This window comes from Macaca thibetana, chromosome 1 (assembly GCF_024542745.1).
Source record: "Macaca thibetana thibetana isolate TM-01 chromosome 1, ASM2454274v1, whole genome shotgun sequence".
Taxonomy (NCBI): Eukaryota; Metazoa; Chordata; class Mammalia; order Primates; family Cercopithecidae; genus Macaca; species Macaca thibetana.
The window spans coordinates 5,182,129-5,198,998 of record NC_065578.1 but is presented as its reverse complement, the minus strand read 5'-3'; the positions used below and the strand labels follow the sequence as shown (position 1 = coordinate 5,198,998).

The following is a 16,870-nucleotide window of genomic DNA, read 5'->3' as shown; positions in this document are numbered from 1 at the left end:
AGGCTGGAGTGCAGTGGTGCGATCTTAGCTCACTGCAACCTCTGCCTCCCGGGTTCAAGTGATTCTTCTGCCTCAGCCTCCTGAGTAGCTGGGACTACAGGCATGTGCCACCATGCTTGGCTAGTTTTTGTAATTTTAGTAGAGATGGGGTTTCGCCATGTTGGCCAGGCTGGTCTCGAGCTCCTGGCCTCAAGGCCTTGGCCTCCCAAAGTGCTGGGATTACAGGCGTGAACTATCGCGCCTGGCCCCAGATTTTCCTCTTATAAGCATACCAGTCATTGAATTTAGGGCACACCCTAATGCGGTGTGACCCTTTCTTGATTACATCTGCAGGTAATCTTGTTTCCAAAAAAGGTTCCCATTCACGGGTGCTGGGGGCAGGACTTAAACGTATGCACCCCAGGTTGTTGGGGTGAAGAGTTAACCCTCTGAAGCCCCAGGGCTGTGTCTGGTGCACCCAGGGCACCTGTCAGTGTCTGCTGATACTGTCACTGTTGTGTCATCAATATGTTCATCGTGTAGCCTGGCTTAAGGACTTGCCTGAGAGCATACAGCCAGGATGCCGATCCCTGGGCTGGCCTCTCCCTCTGCCTAAGCTGCCTCCCCTTATGGTCCCCCCTCTTCTAATGGCCAGGTTTGCCCTTAACGGTGCCCCACCCAGGCACGGCTACGCCCGCTGGCAGGACATCCAGAATGACCCGCGGTTCATGATCCTCAACGAGCCCTTCAAGTCTGAGATCCACAAGGGCAACTACCTGGAGATGAAGAACAAGTTCCTGGCCCGCAGGTTTAAGGTCAGTCTTCTGAAGGGCCAGGGGCTGCAGGGCCGGGGAGGGACGGGTGTCAGGAGGGCCCTCCCAAAGGCAAAGGAATTAAAGAACAGCAACCCCTCCGCATGTAGCTGGGTCACACGGCCATGAAGCAGTCAGCAAGTCCATCGACTAACAATGGTGGATCCTTGCTCTGGCCCTGGCCCCACTGGGGAGTATCTGCCTCCTTGGGGTGATGAGGTACAGAGAACCCAGCTTGGTGACAGCTCCAAGGGTTGGCCACCACCAGGCCAGGGTGGGCGGCAGATGGCAGTACGTCTCCTTTCCCTCCTTTCTGCCGGGAGCCTTGGCCTGGGGCGGGCGCTGGTGGAGGACGGAGGGTAGCCATTCAGGAGGAGGGGCCGGGCCGACGCTGCCCCCTACCCCCAGCTGCTGGAGCAGGCGCTGGTCATTGAGGAGCAGCTCCGGAGGGCCGCGTACCTGAACATGACCCAGGACCCCAACCACCCCGCCATGGCCCTCAACGCCCGCCTGGCTGAAGTGGAGTGCCTTGCCGAGAGCCACCAGCACCTGTCCAAGGAGTCCCTTGCTGGGAACAAGCCTGCCAATGCCGTCCTGCACAAGGGTGAGCGAGCCCTGCCCCCCGCGGGGTGGCCCCCGCAACCTTCCTCCTGCCCAGCCAGTGCTCTTGGCTGTAGATGAGGGCGCCGATGGGGTAGGGGCTGGGGACAGATGTCAGCCCAGAGGGCGGTGGACCTCTGGGCCAAGATGGGACAGTCCTATCATCAGACCCCTCATCGCCCCTGGAGGGAAACTGAGGCTGCTTGCTTCTTCAGCCTGTTTCTCAAGCCTGCTCTGTGCAGGCCCTGACTCGGGCTAGTGACACACAAAACCACGAAACTGTAAAGGCTTCTGAGTCCTGACAGCGTGCCTTAAATGCATTGTGTTTTTAGCCCGGGCGATACCCATCAGCCTGGAGCCTTCTCGTTGGCTGTGCGGGTAGGGGAAGTAGTTTGCCCAAGATCTCCTGTGATTCAGACCTTTGGTGCTGGCTGCACATCTCTGCCTGTGGTCACAGGGCACAATTCTGCCTTTGGGGCTCCCAGATGGCTGGGGGAGGGAGTGGCCCTGTGGTGAGAGTTGCTGGACCTGTCCCCGTGCCTTGCAGCCCTCCTTGGTGTACTCGGACCCTGTGCCTAGCAAGGCCTGGGGCTGCAGGCCTCCCTGAGGACTCTTAGGAGGGAAGCTTCTGGCTGGCTCATCTGCAGCCCGTGGCCCCTGCCCAGCCCAGAGGGGCTCCTGGGAGGAGTTCTTTGGAAGCTTCTGCTGTGTCCCCCGCTTGGCAACGCTGCCTGGCAGCTTGGGAGGGCCTGGTGCAGAGCACCTCCTGGTGCCCGGTTCTGGGCGAGTGCAGTCATACACCCTTGCAAATAAGACCCAGCTCTCAGGCTGCCTCCCCTGGCATAGCTCTTCATCCCTCCATCCCTCCATCATCCCTCCATGCCTCTGTCCTTCCACCCCTCCATCCCTCCGTTCCTCTGTTCTTTCACCCCTCCATCCCTCATCCTTCCATCATCCCTCATCCCTCCATTCCTCTATTCTTTCACCCCTCCATCCCTCATCCCTCCATCATCCCTCATCCCTCCATCCTTCCACACCTCCATCCTTCCATCCCTCCATCATTCCTCCATGCCTCCGTCCTTCCATCCCTCCATCTCTCCATCATTCCTCTGTTCCTTCGTCATCCCTCCATTCCTCCATCCTTCCACTCCTTCATCCTTCTATCCCTCCATCGTCCCTCCATGCCTCCGTCCTTCCATCCCTCCATCTCTCCATCATTCCTCTGTTCCTTCATCATCCCCCCATTCCTCCATCCTTCCACTCCTTCATCCTTCTATCCCTCCATCATCCCTCCATGTCTCTGTCCTTCCATCCTTCCATCCCTCCATCATCCCTCCATGCCTCTGTCCTTCCACTCCTCCATCCCACCATCTCTCTATTCTTCCACTCCTCCATCCCTCAATCCCTCTATCCTTCCACTTCACTCCTCCATCCCTCATCCCTCCATCATCCCTCATCCCTCCATCCTTCTACCCCTCCATCCCTCCATCCTTCCATTATCCCTTCATCATACCTCCATCCCTTCATCCCTCCATCTCTCCATCATCCCTTCATCATTGCTCCATTCCTCCATCATCCTTCCATTTTCCCTCCATTCCTCCATCTTTCCACCCCATCCCTCCATATCTCCATCATCTTCCCATCCTTCCATCTCTCCATTTCTCCACCCCTCCATCCCTCCATCATCTCTCCATCCCTCCATCTTTCCATTCCTCTGTCCCTCCATTATCCCTTCATCATCCCTTCATCCCTTCATTCCTCCATCTTCCCATCATCTTTCCATCATCCCTCCATCCCTCCATCATCCTTCCATCATCTCTCCATCCCTCCATCCTTCCACCCCGTCATCCGTCCATCTCTCCATCATCACTCCATCTCTCCACCCCTCCAACCCTCCATCATCCCTCCATCCTTCCATCCCTCCATCATTCCTCCATCCCTCCATCATCCCTGTATATATCCATGTCTCCACCATCCCTCCATCATCCCTCCATCACCCATCCCTCCACTATCCCTTCATCCCTCCATCCCTATATCTCTCCATCATCCCTCCATCCCTCCATCTTCCTTCCATCCCTCCATCTTCCCTCCATTATCCCTCCATCCCTCCATCCTTCCACCCCCCCATCCCTCCATCATCCCTCCATCCCTCCGTTATCCCTCCATCCCTATATCTCTCCATCATCTTTTGTCATCCCTCCATCCCTCCATTATCCCTCTATCATCCCTTCATTGTTCCATCATCCCTCCATCTCTCCATCATCCTTCATCATCCCTCATCCCTCTATTATCCCTCCATCATCACTTCATTATCCCTACATCCTTTTATCTCTCCATCATCCCTTCATCATCCCTACATACCTCCATCTCTCATCATCCCTACACCCCCTCCATCTATCCCTCATCATCCATCCCTCCATCATCCTCCATCCCTCCACATTCCTCCATCTCTCCATCATTCCTTCATTATCCCTCCATCCCTCCATCCCTCCATCATCCCTCCATCCTCCACCCCACCATCCCTCCATCATCCCTCCATCCCTCCATCATCCTCCATCTCTCCATCATTCCTCCATCTCTCCATCATTCCTTCATTATCCCTCCATCCCTCCATCATCCCTCCATCTCTCCACCCTTCCATCCACCATCATCCCTTCATCTCTCCAACATCCCTTCATTATCCCTCCATCATTCCTCCATCTTCCCTCCATTATCCCTATATGATCTCTCCATCCCTCCATCCTTCTACCTCTCCATCCTTCCATCCCTCCATCCCTCCATCATCCCATCATCCCTCCATCCCTCCATCTTCCCTCCATCCCTCCATTATCCCTCCATTATTCCTCTGTTATCCCTACATTATCCCTCCATCCCTCCATCCTTCCACCCCTCCATTCATCCATCCTTCCACCCCTCAATACCACCATCATCCTTCCATCTCTCCATCATTCCTCCATCTCTCCATCTTCCTTCCATTCCTCCATCTTCCCTCCATTATTCCTCCATCATCCCTCCATCCCTCCACCCCTCCATCCCTCCATCCCTCCACCCCTCCATCCTTCCACCCTTCCATCCCTCCATCCCTCCATCCTTCCACCCCTCCATTCCATCATCCTTCTATCTCTCCATCATTCCTTCATGCCTCCATCTTCCTTCTATTTCTCTGTCTTCCCTCCATTACCCCTCCATCATCCCTCCATCTTTCCACCCCTCCATCCCTCCATCCCTCCACTCCTCCATCTTTCCATCCCTCCATCCCTCCATCCCTCCACCCCTCCACCCCCCATGCCTCCACCCTTCCACCCCTCCATCTCTCCATCCCTCCACCTTTCCGTTCCTCCATCCTTTCATCCCTCCATCCCTTCACCCCTCCATCCCTCCATCCTGCCATCCCTCTGCCTCCCACCACAGTCCTGAACCAGCTGGAGGAGCTGCTGAGCGACATGAAGGCGGACGTGACCCGGCTGCCATCCATGCTGTCCCGCATCCCCCCGGTGGCCGCCCGGCTGCAGATGTCGGAGCGCAGCATCCTGAGCCGCCTGACCAACCGCGCCGGGGACCCCACCATCCAGCAGGTCAGGCTCGGCCTGTGTGCCCCGGCCCGACCCCCTGGCGTGCCCCTGGGTGGAGGCTGGGTGGGGGGCCTGAGACCACCTGTGAAGCTGGGTCCTTGCCTCCAGGGCGCTTTCGGCTCCTCCCAGATGTACAGCAACAACTTTGGGCCCAACTTCCGGGGCCCTGGACCGGGAGGGATTGTCAACTACAACCAGATGCCCCTGGGGCCCTATGTGACCGGTAGGTGCCCGTCCGCTCCGGGCAGCATGCACACGGGTGCCCGCCGGGCCCGGCCTGCCTGCTGCTGCCGACGCCAGGCAAGCCCGGTCTCCTCTTTTGTTGACAGATATCTAGCCGTCCCCGAGACTTCCCTGTGTTGCGGCGCTCTTTTCCAGCTGAGGTGAGGGCTGCCGGGTGCTGCTCTTCGTCCCCGCCGCCCCATTGCTGGCAAATCAGGCCTGGCCACAGTCAGCCCCGTCCATGCACTTGACTCCCGTCCCTAAGTCCTGAAGCTTTTACTGCCTCCGGTGGCTTCGAGAGTCACCACCTGCCTGGAGCCCCTCTACCTTGCCCCCTTGGCCCTGGGACCGCCTTGTGGCCCACGTGTCTGTCCGCTGGGAGGCTGGGGTGGCAGGACGTGAAGGGGTCGGCGGACTTGGGTGAGCTCCTGTGTGTACACGTGTGTTCTCATTTGCACACGTTCCCAGCGCAAGTCAGAGACTGCTGCCCCTGCGTGGAGCCCTGTCCTGCCCCTGCTGTCCTGCTGGTGGCGGACATCACATCTTGTCTCACACCCTCACTCCCTGCCCAGGACCAGGAGGGTGGCTGAAGGTTTTATGGGGGTTGTTGGCCAAGAGAGGGGGCTTATTTCATAGACACTGCCAGTTCACTCTGGCCTTCTTCTCTGGGGCCAGCAGCCTCCACCACATTGTGTCTGTCCCTGTGGGAACTGTGTCTTGCTGGTGGAGGCTCCAGAGGGGTGTCCTGGCTGGCTGCCCCTGCCCACTGCTGCTTCCTGGGTGCTCTCAGAACTTTGGGTGTAGCTCATGGTCTGGCCCGGCAGCCTGTGGCTGGGAGGTCGTGGCTGGGGGTCCCGATCATAGTTGATTGTGATAGGTGGAGAAGCTGCTATAGGCTGTTGGGTGCCACCCTGTTGCCCCCTATAACTGCCCACCTGCTTAACCTACTGATTTGCCTTTTGCAGCCACGCCTGCCGGGCCACATGCCCGACCCCCATGGGAGAGAAAAGCTGCCGCCTTTTTAGGAGCCAGCGCCACCTTGGGACAAAAAGGGAAACCGAGTAATGCCATCACATGGAGGACGAGGCCCAGCCCGGCTGGGCCAGAGCCCAGAAGTGCCACCTCATCATAATTCAAGTGTTCTTCCATACAGCGTTGCCCCCACAACCACGCCGGACGTGCCCCCTCGCCACCTTTTCCAGATGACTTCTTAGAAGAGATTTCATTTATTTGTACATCTTTTGCACTTTCCTATTGAAGACTTGAACACGTTTGTCTTGATAAAAGTTGGATGACGTATGGAAGATTCGAACCTGAAGCACTGACGTCTCTTTACCGATGGGTTCCAGACCCAAGGTAGCCCTGGCACTGCCCTGTGGACTCGGCCCAGCTGGGGAGGACACGGCGCCCGGTGCCCTGGGAGCCCTCAGCGTCCCCTGCCTGTCCTGTCTGCACCTGTGTGACTGCCCCTTCTGCTTCAGCCCCCTGCCCACTTGGAGCCTCCCAACACCAGAGAGGGCAGGTTTGGGGAGCCCCTGTCCAGCCCAATGGTGAGACCCTGGCTGACATTTCCCCTCCTTCCTACCAAGGCCAGGTGTTTGCTCTCTCCTTGCGGGGAGGAGGATCCTCTGCCAGCAGGTGTCTGTCCCCGGCCCAGCGTGTCTTGAAGGCCCTGAACTCTGTTACCAGTGGGGGGCCTGTGGCCCTGGCTCTTCGTGGCGGGCAGAAGCGTGTGATCCCAGGAGGGTGGGCTGGGGAGGACCAGCGCTTGCCTCGGAGCCACTGCTGCGTTTGGGGTTTGCCTTTTGCCAGAGGTGTGGTTAAGGGCAGTGATAGCTGGCGCCCCAGCAAGGATGGTCATGGGCCCTGAGCTGGCCCAGGAGACCCTGGCCCTGCCCTGTGCCCTGGGATGCCTGCCCCGCCCACCTCCACGGGTGGAACCAGGCTGCCCCTGGCGGCCTGGACTTGTCCCATTCCCCTGTCCCTGGAAAGGCCCTCCCGGGGCCTTCCTGCCTGAGGCTGCACTCTTGGAGGGCATGGGGAGAGCTCTGCCTGAGGGGGACCGGACCCAGTGCCCTCTGCAGACTCCTCCCAGCTGCAGCACCAGGGGCTTGCTGCCTTGTCTCCTGCCAGGAGCGCTCTGGGTGCAGACCCCCAAACCATCTTCCCACATGGGGGTTGTTGGAATCCCACCACTCCCCCGGCCCCTGCCCCTCCAAGCTGGGGACGGAGATGGGGAGCAGGTCAGGCCCTCCCTAGGCCTGTCTGTGTCTGATCCTCCTCCCAGCCCCGGGTCCACCTGGAAGGCATTTCTGAGTCTTGAACTGAGACCTTCCCAGGGAAGGTGCTTTGGGTGCAGAATCCTGGGAGTGTTAGGAAAGGGCTCCGTGAAAAACCCAGCTGGGTCTGGGCTGGAGGCGCCACAGGCACTGGGGCTCAGCTCCCTGCAGAGGGCCTGCCTGGGACTTAGTGGGCCAGGGCTGGGTCAGGATTCACTGGCTTGTGTTGCAGACACTGGAGTGATTGCCTGGCCCTCCCTAAGCCCCAGATGCCTCACTCATAATGAGGCTCTCTCTGAACCCCGGAGGGCAGGACCCGCGAGCCCTTCATCTTGGCGCACTCCCACACTCCAGTCTGGATCCAGGTCTGGAAGGCCAGGCTGACCCTGACACTGCAGGTGGGCGTAGTGGGGAGCACCCTGGAGTGGAGATGATTGTCAGCGGGCTCACATGTGGTTTATCCACACGCATGTTGTGTGCTCTGCAGTGCCTCCCGGCAAAGGCTCCTGGCTCGGGTCACAGGCGAGGTGACCTGCCATAAGCTCACTCCTGTGCCCTCATCCCCAACCAAGCAGTGGCCCGCACTGGGCTTGGCTGTCACTGGGAGCAGTGCCCACCTTCCTTGGCCCACAGCAGATAGGTCCCGAGCAGCAGGACTGGAGGCCTGTGGCGGTCAGGGGAGGGGTCTGTCTCCACCCCAAGGGCTGATGGTCCCTCCCCTGGGAGCCCCTCCTTCCAGGCAGCCTTGCTGTGTCCCTTCCTCTCTGCCTCCCTCCCAGGCCTCGCCAGGGCTCCCTTCTCCTCTGCCTGGTTAGACTCGGGCACCCAGGAAAGCCTGGCCAGAGCTCCTTCGGGCCTGGGCCCCTTGCACTGCCTGGTCCAGAAGGGCTGGTGCTCTCCGTGGCCGGCACCCCGGAGCCCGGGAGGGGTGGGCTGCGGAGTCAGAGCGGGTTTGGGGCTGACCAGTTTGGGAGAGGAGAAAAGATCTGAGAGTGTCGTCTTGGTTGTCAGTCATCTCTGCCGAAAGTGGTGATGGTGGCTTCCGTGTGCTTGGCATCTTCTGGCTGGGTTTGGTTTTTGCTGCTGGTGGAATCAGGGTCCTCAGGCATGAGCATGAGCCCAAAGTGCCAGTCTGCGATTGGAGATTTCCAGCCACTTTATTTAAGCCAGTGCTGAGTAGGGCTTCTGCAGAGCCACATTTGAGCCAAGGTCTTGGAAGGCATTGCCCCATGGGCTCAGGTTACTCGGGGTGGAGTGAGCGCGTCTGCAGGACCCTCACATACATGCCTGAGGCAGAAGCAGCGTACCCCTGTGAAAGCCACCTTCCGAAGCTCCTGTGTTTTCTGCAAACTTGGCTTCTCCCAGGGGCAGGCCGGACTTTCCCTGCCCCCTATGATTGAAATCCTCCTGCTTTCGGGGGGCGGCCTTCCCAGAGTCCCCCGGGTGCTCCCCTGCCCAAGTCAGGAGCTGACCAAGCCTTGGCCCCGTGACACGTGCAGCCCTCACTCCTGTCATCCAGGACACTTGAGGGCCCAAGGAGGTGGAGCCGAGAGTGGGCTTGGGGACGTGGGAGCCGGAAGCCAGGTGGAGCTGGTCAAGTGTTGGTCACTTGGAGCCTCCAGTGTGCGTCGGGGTCTGTGGGCAGGGGACAGGGCCTGGGTGCGGGCCGAGGCTGGCATGCCTCTCTACCCTCGCCGTGTTGGTGACCTGGCCTCGGCCCCTCCCCAGGCCTCTCCTGTGCACGGCCCAGCCTGGGTCCCGGAAGCTGCTTCCTGGCCCGTTTTCTATGTCTGGAAGTTTACAGGTTGCGGTGCATCAGCCCAAACTCGCTGGCGTTGTGTTTTGTTTTGTTTTTTTTTCTTTAATTTTCAGATTTTTTTTAACAAAGTATTTTTTTAGGTGCGATAACCCAGAAAGGGCCCGTTGGGTGTGTGTGTGTCCTGAACTCCTCAAGCAGAGACTGGAGCCCAAGCACCCTTGGAGACGAAGGGACGGTCCCACTGGCCCGTGGGGTCTGAGTTCAGGGGTGTGGAGGGAGCAGACCCCACTGGCCCAGGCCCAGCTAAGAGGTGGCTGATCCCTTTCCCCAGGCACAGCCCCAGGCTGGCAAAGGGAGGGTCCTGGACTGGGTGCAGGGCGCGCCAGGAGTCCCAGCCAGGGTGGCCCCGGCGGGGGCGGGTCGAGCTTTGGAAGCCAGGCTCCCCTGTGAACCGTGGCTTGTCTGGTCTTCGCCCACGGGAGGCTGGACAGAGGCTGTAGCCAACACAATCACCTTTTCTTTGTACTCTGTGTGTATGTTTTGGTTTTCTGTGTTTTAATAAATCCTTTGGGAAAGGATTTAATCAGAGTTTTTTTTTTTTTTTTTTAAAGATTCAAGATTTAGAATGGGGTGGGGGCTGGGGCCAGGGAAGAGTGGTGGGGGGTGGGGGTGTGTCCGGAAGCCTTCTCTTGCCTGGGATCGGCATTTCATGGGTGCAGGGGCTCACTGGGAAGGGGGGGAGCATGAAACAGGGGTGTGCTGGGGTGAGGCCCCTTTCACCCGTACCCCAAACACATGCCAGGAGAGCTTCTCCAGGCCTCGACCTCTGTCCTTGTGAGAACAGCAGCCAGCCAGGTCCCCAGAGGGACAGCAGCCTCCCAGCCAGCAGCTTTGGGCCCTCAGAGTTGGGGAAAGAGAATGTGTGTGTTGGGGGTGGCAGGGGAGGCACTGGGCCCCTGGGCTGAATCCCTTGGGAGAGATGGGGGGCAGGTCTTCTGACCACCTCGTCCCCAGTCCCTGTCCCCGCTCTCTGTCTCTCCACAGGCCCTTTCCAACCCACCTGCCTTTGGCTGCAGGCTCGGTTTGGGGGACACCCCAGCCCCTGCTGCTGGCAGCCTTTTCCTCCCCTCCCGTGTCGCCCTGGCCCAGCCCTGACCCCGAGGAAATGAGAGGGGCACAAAGGCACAGAGACCGATGGGTGTGGGCTTTATTTTGTCATTCCATAAATACGGTGGCTGTGTCGTGATCTGAGTCTCGTTTGGAAGCTCGAGGCATAGGACAGTCTGCCTAGGTAGGGAATGCAGTTAGCTGAGGAACCATGGTCGGTTTTAAAAAAAAGACGGGGGGCAGGGACGGAAAAAGCACATTATTTACATGACTGGACGAGGACAGAAGATGGGAGGAAGCCCGTCACTCCTCGGGACCGCAAGGCTGAGTGGGAAACAGTGGGGGCTCCGCAGCACCCAGCAGGGCCAGCGCCCTCCCTTCTAGACCCCGATTGCCCTTGGTCTTCTGTTCTTTCTCGGATGGTCCCACCTAACACCCCCCTCCCGAGGGGGGACCCGGCCCCAGGAGGCAGAACCCCCTCACATCCTCCCTGTAGATGGGTGTGGAGCAAACAGGACATCCAGGAACCAGGTTGTGGAAAGAGCTGCGCCAGAGGCTGCCTACATCCTGGCACTGGAGTCTTGGGCCTCACCAGGGGCCTGGCCTCTGTTTGGCAAACCCACAGTGGGGGCTCAGCTGCCCCAGGTGTGGCTTGCGTTAAGCAGCAGTGCCCACCCCGGGCACCACCTCACGAGCTGGTCCCTCTTCCAACAGTGGGTGGGGCTGGGGTGGCAGTAGGGATGGGGCCAGCCACCCTCCCTGATGGCGAAGGTGGGCCACCTGCCCTCTGGCACCATTGGCCACTGCAGGACCCTGTCCTGGAAGGAAGCAGGCGACCCCCACCTGGGCCCGGGGCCATAGGCTGGGACCTCTGTTGGGAAGGGACTTCCTCGCCCCACACTCACAGGGCTGCTTCTGGTGAAGTGGGCAGTAGGACTGGGTGGAGTCCCCCAGGACTTGGTCTACGAGGAGGGGCGAGGGTTCTAGGCGCCAGGGGCGGCATGAAGGTGGGCCAGGAACAGCAGAAACTGCATCCCTCTCCTTGCCTCACTCCAGCCTCTCCCTGCTGGCCTTCCTGACTTACACACGTTTCCCAGGCCTTGGCCCGCCCAGGACTGGACAGCAGGCTCCTGCTGGACAGCAGGGTGGAGCCTTCTGGAATAGTGGCTCCTCCAAGGGCAAAGTGGGAACGGAGGTGCTCGCGCTGAGGGTGTGCCTTGGGGGCAGGAGACACAGGCTTCCCTATGGAGCTAGCTGGTGAGGGGTGGGGGTGGCTTAGGTGGAGCCCTGCCCTGCGCAGTCAGCAAAGCCTGGGTACTGCTCGAGACACAGGCCTGGGCCTGTAGGTGGCACCCCCGCCCCTGCAGATTTCCTGGCATCCCCAGCCCTCCGGCCCAAGCTGCACAGGGGTGTCACTCTGGCCTGTCCTGCCCTCTCTGCCCTCTCCCCAGTCTGTTCCAGGTGTCGGGCAGTGGGAGGGGCCACAAGCCCCGGCCATCTTTCCTGGGAGAGGTTCCCTGAGGTCTTTTCCTACATTGTGGGGGCTGCCGTGGGGGTGCAGCACCCCAGTCCTGGGCACAGAAAACCCCAAGGACCCTTTCTTACTGAAAGGGTCCAAGCATGCTCTCTGCAAAACTCCAGCCCACCACCTCAGTGCAGAATAGCAGCCTGGGGTGCAGGGCGGCTTTAGAGAAAGTCTACAGGGGCCAAGAAGAGTGCGTCCTGGAGCACAGGGCTGGCCTTTGCTGCCACTTGCCACGGTGTGGCCAGCAGCCACGGTGCAGCTAGGAGTGTATGACCACAGGGCCTTCCGGGGCCAGGACTGGGTGGCCGGACAGAAGGGCCTGCCCCACTGGGACCCCTCCCATGTGCTCCGGGCATCACTGGTGTGAGGCTCATCATTGGTGTGTAGGAGGAAGACGGTGGGATGCTGAGCTAGAAATCACACCCCTACACTTTTTGTGGCTCCCAAATTGCAGAGCCGATCCCCCTGGGGTCCCTGCCCCTGCCAGCGAGGGTGGGGGTGGGTAGGGGTCAAGGGCCAGCTCGAGCTTGGTAGGCATGGCCCCCACCGGGACCCAGTGGGGCAGGTTGGAGCAGAGAAGGATGGGGGAGGAATCTGGGTCAGGCCCAGATTCCTGGAGCCCTTGGAAAGTGGGAGGTGGAGGAAGACCCCCAGGAAGACCCCCACTGGGGAGGCCCCTGCCCCAGCGACCAAGGCCCTGGCAGAAGGGACCCCTCGATGGGCCAGACCCCTTTTCCCTCTCCCCTTACTCGGGGTAGGGATTCTCAGCAGAGGAGAGGCCAGCCCTGCCTGCCCCAAGAACCCACCCAGGCTTTGGCCCGGCCTTGACTTGGGGAATCTTGGGAATCTTCGGGCCTTGACTCTGGGAATCTTGGCTGTGGCTGGGAGAAAGCTGGGTGGTCTTGGAGGATGAGCAGAGGCGACAGGCTTGGGTGGGGCCGCTCGAACGTCCTTCCTAACCAGTGCCGTCCCGGGCACAGATCGGACTTCGACGTTGTCCGGCGAAGCAGTGGGTGGTGTCTGGCAGCGACTGGGAGATCGTTTCCCGATGACGTCACAGTGTGGTGTTTTCTCTTGGATGCAAACCACACTCTTCACTTGGCTTCAGAACAGCTTAAGCGAGCGAACAGAGACTAGGAGGGAATGGCAAGTGTCCGAGCAGGCGGGCGGGGGCGGCTTAGGATCTGTAGTCCTTTTTGCTGTAGGGTTTATTGCCCAAAATACTATCAATCTCGTGGATAATGGAAGACGACAGTTTTGGAAGGACCTGCGTGCAAGAACAAGAACGAATCAGAATCCCACCAAAAAGACGGGCCTGGCCTGGGGAGGAGCGGGGGCGAGGCTCTTCCAGATGCTCGGCTGGCCAGGCCCGGGTTACCCCATCACATCTGGGCTCCATCTGAGGCAGATGGAGGCCACGCTGCCTTTGTATTCCAGAAGGTCTGGGGCAGAGAGGAAGCATGCCTGGGTCTGTGCACTCCCCCTCAACTGTCAAGCTGCCCTAGAACCTTCCTGAAGGGTGGTGGCAGCAGTGACATAAAATGCAAACTCCAGGCCAAGTACTGAACTTCCATGTCCCCGACGGCTCTTTCCAGCTGTGCCTGCCTCAGCTAACAGCACCACTACCCTTCCGGGTGATACACCCGGGGCCCGACTTCCACCTCGCTTTCTCACCCCCACATCCAGTTTGTCAGCCAGTCCCGTGGGCCCCCACCTTCCCAAACATCCAGGATCCAACCACCACTCCCGTCTCAGACCCGCACCTGCCACTTCCCATCAGGGCTCTCTGCTTCGACTTTTGCTTCCCAAAGCCTCCCCGACGGAGCAGCCAGAGAGCAGGCTCCCTTTCCAGGCTGAGCTGCAGCTCGCCCTCCTCTGCCCACAATTTTGCCACGGCTCCCATCTCACTCAGAAGTCCTCGGAGGTGTGCCGTGCCTCTCGGGATCTGCCCCTCTCAGGATCTGTCCCTCTGCTCCAGGCCTTCTTAGGCCTTTGCATCAACTGTTCCTGCTGATGGAAGGTTCTTCCCGCAGGCACTGGCATGGCTTACTCCGCATCTCTTCAAGACTGCTCAAGCACCACCTTCTCAACAAGCCCACCTGACAGGCTCCCGGAACCTGGGTCTGCAGCGCCACCGTCCCTGGCCCCAGTTCCCATCCCCTCCCCTTATCTCTGGCTTCTCTCCTACGGCGCTCATCCACCCTGACACACATTTTTTTTTCCTTTTTTAAGATGGAGTCTCGCTCTGTCGCCCAGACTGGAGTGCAGTGGTACGATCTCAGCTCACTGCAAACTCCGCCTCCCGGGTTTACGCCATTCTCCTGCCTCAGCCTCCCGAGTAGCTGGGACTACAGGTGCCCGCCACCTCGCCCGGCTAGTTTTTTGTATTTTTAGTAGAGACGGGGTTTCACCGTGTTAGCCAGGATGGTCTCGATCTCCTGACCTCGTGATTCGCCTGCCTTGGCCTCCCAAAGTGCTGGGATCACAGGCGTGAGCCACCGCGCCCGACCTGCCCCAACACACATTCTAACCTCCTTGTTTCGTGCAGTTAGTGTTCATGTCTGTTCCTGCTGGAAAGCAAGCTCTCCAGGAGCAGAACTCTGATGGGTCCTGGACGCATCCTGAGCGCCTAGAACAGAGCCTGGCATGCAGGACGAGCCTGGGAGGATGCACTGGACAGGGCTCGGGCTGGGATGGGCGCTCTGCCCAGCAAGGCCTCTCACACTCACTTGTATTGCCCCAATGTTCTCCATGAGCTGGTCCGCGTTGGAGGCCCCCAGGAGCACAGAGCTGACTCCCTCATTCCTCAGGCACCAGGCTGTGGCGGTGAGACCCAAGGTGAGGGAGAAACACACACCCCAGGGGCCCCCGATGGTTCCGCCTGACTGGGCCGAGAGACCCAGCATCTTGGTCTGGGGGGCTGGGGGTGCCTAAGAAGCCCTGCAGTGCTGGGCACGGGCTTTGCCTAAGATGAGGCTGGAGGTGGCATGGGGGAGCCCGCTGCTCCCTGATGGAGAGGCGGCCCAAGTGCTCAGTGCTCCCCGTCCTCTTCCCATGAAAGGGGGAGCCCCATTACCTACGGCCGGCAGATGGAGGGGATGGCCCAGGTCCTCAGGGACTCCTGACATCCCCCTAGAGGCATGGGGTCCCAACCATGCCCCTTAGAGCCCTATTACCTGAGGCTGGCTGGGGGATGATGTCCAGGGATCCCCTCCCTCTCTCCCCAGGGACACTGACTGGCCTCATGGCAACCTCGCCCTGTTACCTATGGCCACCTGGGGTAGGTTCTGCCCAGGGACACTGACCCCATGGTGACCCCACCCTGTTACCTATGGCCAGCTGGGGCAGGGTGCAGCCCAGGCGCTCGGCGATGGCCTGCAGCTCCTTCAGCTTGGCTTGCTGGCGCCGGCCCTCCTCACTCAGGATCTTGTCCTTCAGCCACTGGTAGCCCTGGTTGCGGAGGAGGGGAGCGGCACAGCTACAGATGAGAGCAGGTCACCTGGACCCCCATGTGCAGCAGGCCGACGGGCTCATTCCTTCTGGACCCTTCTCCCTCATAGGGGCTCTTCTCATCTTGAAGCCAGGGCAGTGCCCCTGCCCCAGGCCTCTCAAGTAGGGGAGAGTGGGCAGTGGGCCGGGCATGGGCTGGTGGATGAGCGGGGCCTGTCCAGGCTCTGACGTGCAAAGACTGTGGTGCTGGCCCAACCCCACGTCAGGACAAGGAGGCGAGGTGCCGGCGTTCCTTCTCTCAGGACACTTGGCAGCCTGGGGTCTTGGCTGCCACCTGCGGCCCAGAAGAACCTCCTGGCCCTACAGGAGTGCTCTCTCCCCTGGCCATCGCTGCAGAGGACTGCAGGGTCTCCTGGAGGGGTGCCCTGACCTTGCCGTGGGATGGGAGGAGTGGGGGGGGCCAGGGCTGTGGGCCCCAGTGCTGAGACTGCTGGCTGGGCAGACTTTCTTGGCCTGCTCCTTGTTCCCCAGATCCTGCAGTTTGGGGACCCTCCTGAGAACCCCCTTGGAGGTTGTGTGGTGGGGAGGGGCGCCTGTCCCAGGGTCACCTCCATGTGGCTCTGCAGCCCCCATCCTGGAGCCCAGGCCCAGGGTTCTCAGTGGTGGTGGAATTCTGAACGCTGGGCTGTGGCGGGGGGCAGAGGTGGGGGGATGTGGTGGGGGCAGAGGTGGGGGGATGTGGTGGGGGCAGAGGTGGGGGGAGTGGTGGGGGGCAGAGGTGGGGGGATGTGGTGGGGGCAGAGGTGGGGGGATGTGGTGGGGGCAGAGGTGGGGGGATGTGGTGGGGGCAGAGGTGGGGGGATGTGGTGGGGGGCAGAGGTGGGGGGCAGAGGTGGGGGGATGTGGTGGGGGCAGAGGTGGGGGGATGTGAAAGGGCCTTTCCACCTGGGCCTGTGCCACAGGCTGGGCAGCCCCTCTACACATGGGGTCAGGCTAGAAGGGGCTCCATGTTCTCACGCCAAGGAGCCCGCCCCCCGCAGACCGAGGTGGGAGCAGCTGTGGCCCCTGGAACCCCGGGCCAGCACCAAAGCAGCCGGCCCAAAGGTCCCACCCCTCTAAAATGCCTGTCCCTGCCCGTCCCTCCCCCCAGGCTGTCCCTTCACCTTCAAAGAGGCTCTTGAGTAGGGTGGGATGCCACTGTCGTACTTGCCGGAAACAATGCCACAGGCCAGAGGCGACCAGGTCATGGCGCCCACTCCTGAAGACGAAAAGCAGGTGGAGTCAAGCCCTGGGCCCAAGGGGGTGGGGGCGGGGCGAGGGGCCCGAGGGTGCCCACCTATCTTGTGGAACAGCTCCGGCAGCTGCACCTCCACCTTCTCGCGCTGGAACATGTGGTACTCAGCCTGCTCGCAGATGGGCGGCGTCAGGTTGAACTGCCGGGCCACCGAGTAGGCCTCCTGGGAAGGCAGAAAGGGGCCCCGAAGGCCTTGCCCGTGAGCAGGTGGGGGGTGCCGGGCAGCCAGGGAGAGGGCACCAAGGTGTCCCCGGAGCAGGCGGGCCCAGCA

The 16,870-nt window shown here is 60.6% G+C and overlaps 2 protein-coding genes across 6 annotated transcripts in view; one reads left to right on the top strand and one right to left on the bottom strand.

Annotated features, from left to right (window-relative positions):
* Nucleotides 1-9,806, top strand: part of CHD5 (chromodomain helicase DNA binding protein 5) — a 239,481-nt gene extending 229,675 nt beyond the window's left edge. The window contains exons 30-35 of one of the 3 annotated variants that reach the window (XM_050786856.1): nucleotides 662-794; nucleotides 1,200-1,395; nucleotides 4,803-4,966; nucleotides 5,072-5,186; nucleotides 5,293-5,346; nucleotides 6,151-6,194. In XM_050786856.1, coding sequence (XP_050642813.1) covers nucleotides 662-794; nucleotides 1,200-1,395; nucleotides 4,803-4,966; nucleotides 5,072-5,186; nucleotides 5,293-5,300 — 616 coding nt within the window. In that variant the 3' untranslated portion in view covers nucleotides 5,301-5,346; nucleotides 6,151-6,194. Of the gene's footprint in view, nucleotides 1-661; nucleotides 795-1,199; nucleotides 1,396-4,802; nucleotides 4,967-5,071; nucleotides 5,187-5,292; nucleotides 5,347-6,150 lie in introns of those variants that run through there. The other 2 variants (XM_050786837.1, XM_050786845.1) reach the window with 2 other exon arrangements.
* A 612-nt stretch (nucleotides 9,807-10,418) lies between these two features.
* Nucleotides 10,419-16,870, bottom strand: part of KCNAB2 (potassium voltage-gated channel subfamily A regulatory beta subunit 2) — a 109,661-nt gene continuing 103,209 nt past the window's right edge. For 2 of the 3 annotated variants that reach the window (XM_050745206.1, XM_050745286.1), the window contains 5 exons: nucleotides 16,642-16,762; nucleotides 16,469-16,563; nucleotides 15,185-15,305; nucleotides 14,585-14,673; nucleotides 10,419-13,122 (listed from right to left, as the gene is read on the bottom strand). In XM_050745206.1, the coding sequence (XP_050601163.1) occupies nucleotides 13,033-13,122; nucleotides 14,585-14,673; nucleotides 15,185-15,305; nucleotides 16,469-16,563; nucleotides 16,642-16,762 (516 nt within the window). In that variant the 3' untranslated portion in view covers nucleotides 10,419-13,032. Of the gene's footprint in view, nucleotides 14,674-15,184; nucleotides 15,306-16,468; nucleotides 16,564-16,641; nucleotides 16,763-16,870 lie in introns of all 3 variants that reach the window. The other variant, XM_050745116.1, reaches the window with a different exon arrangement.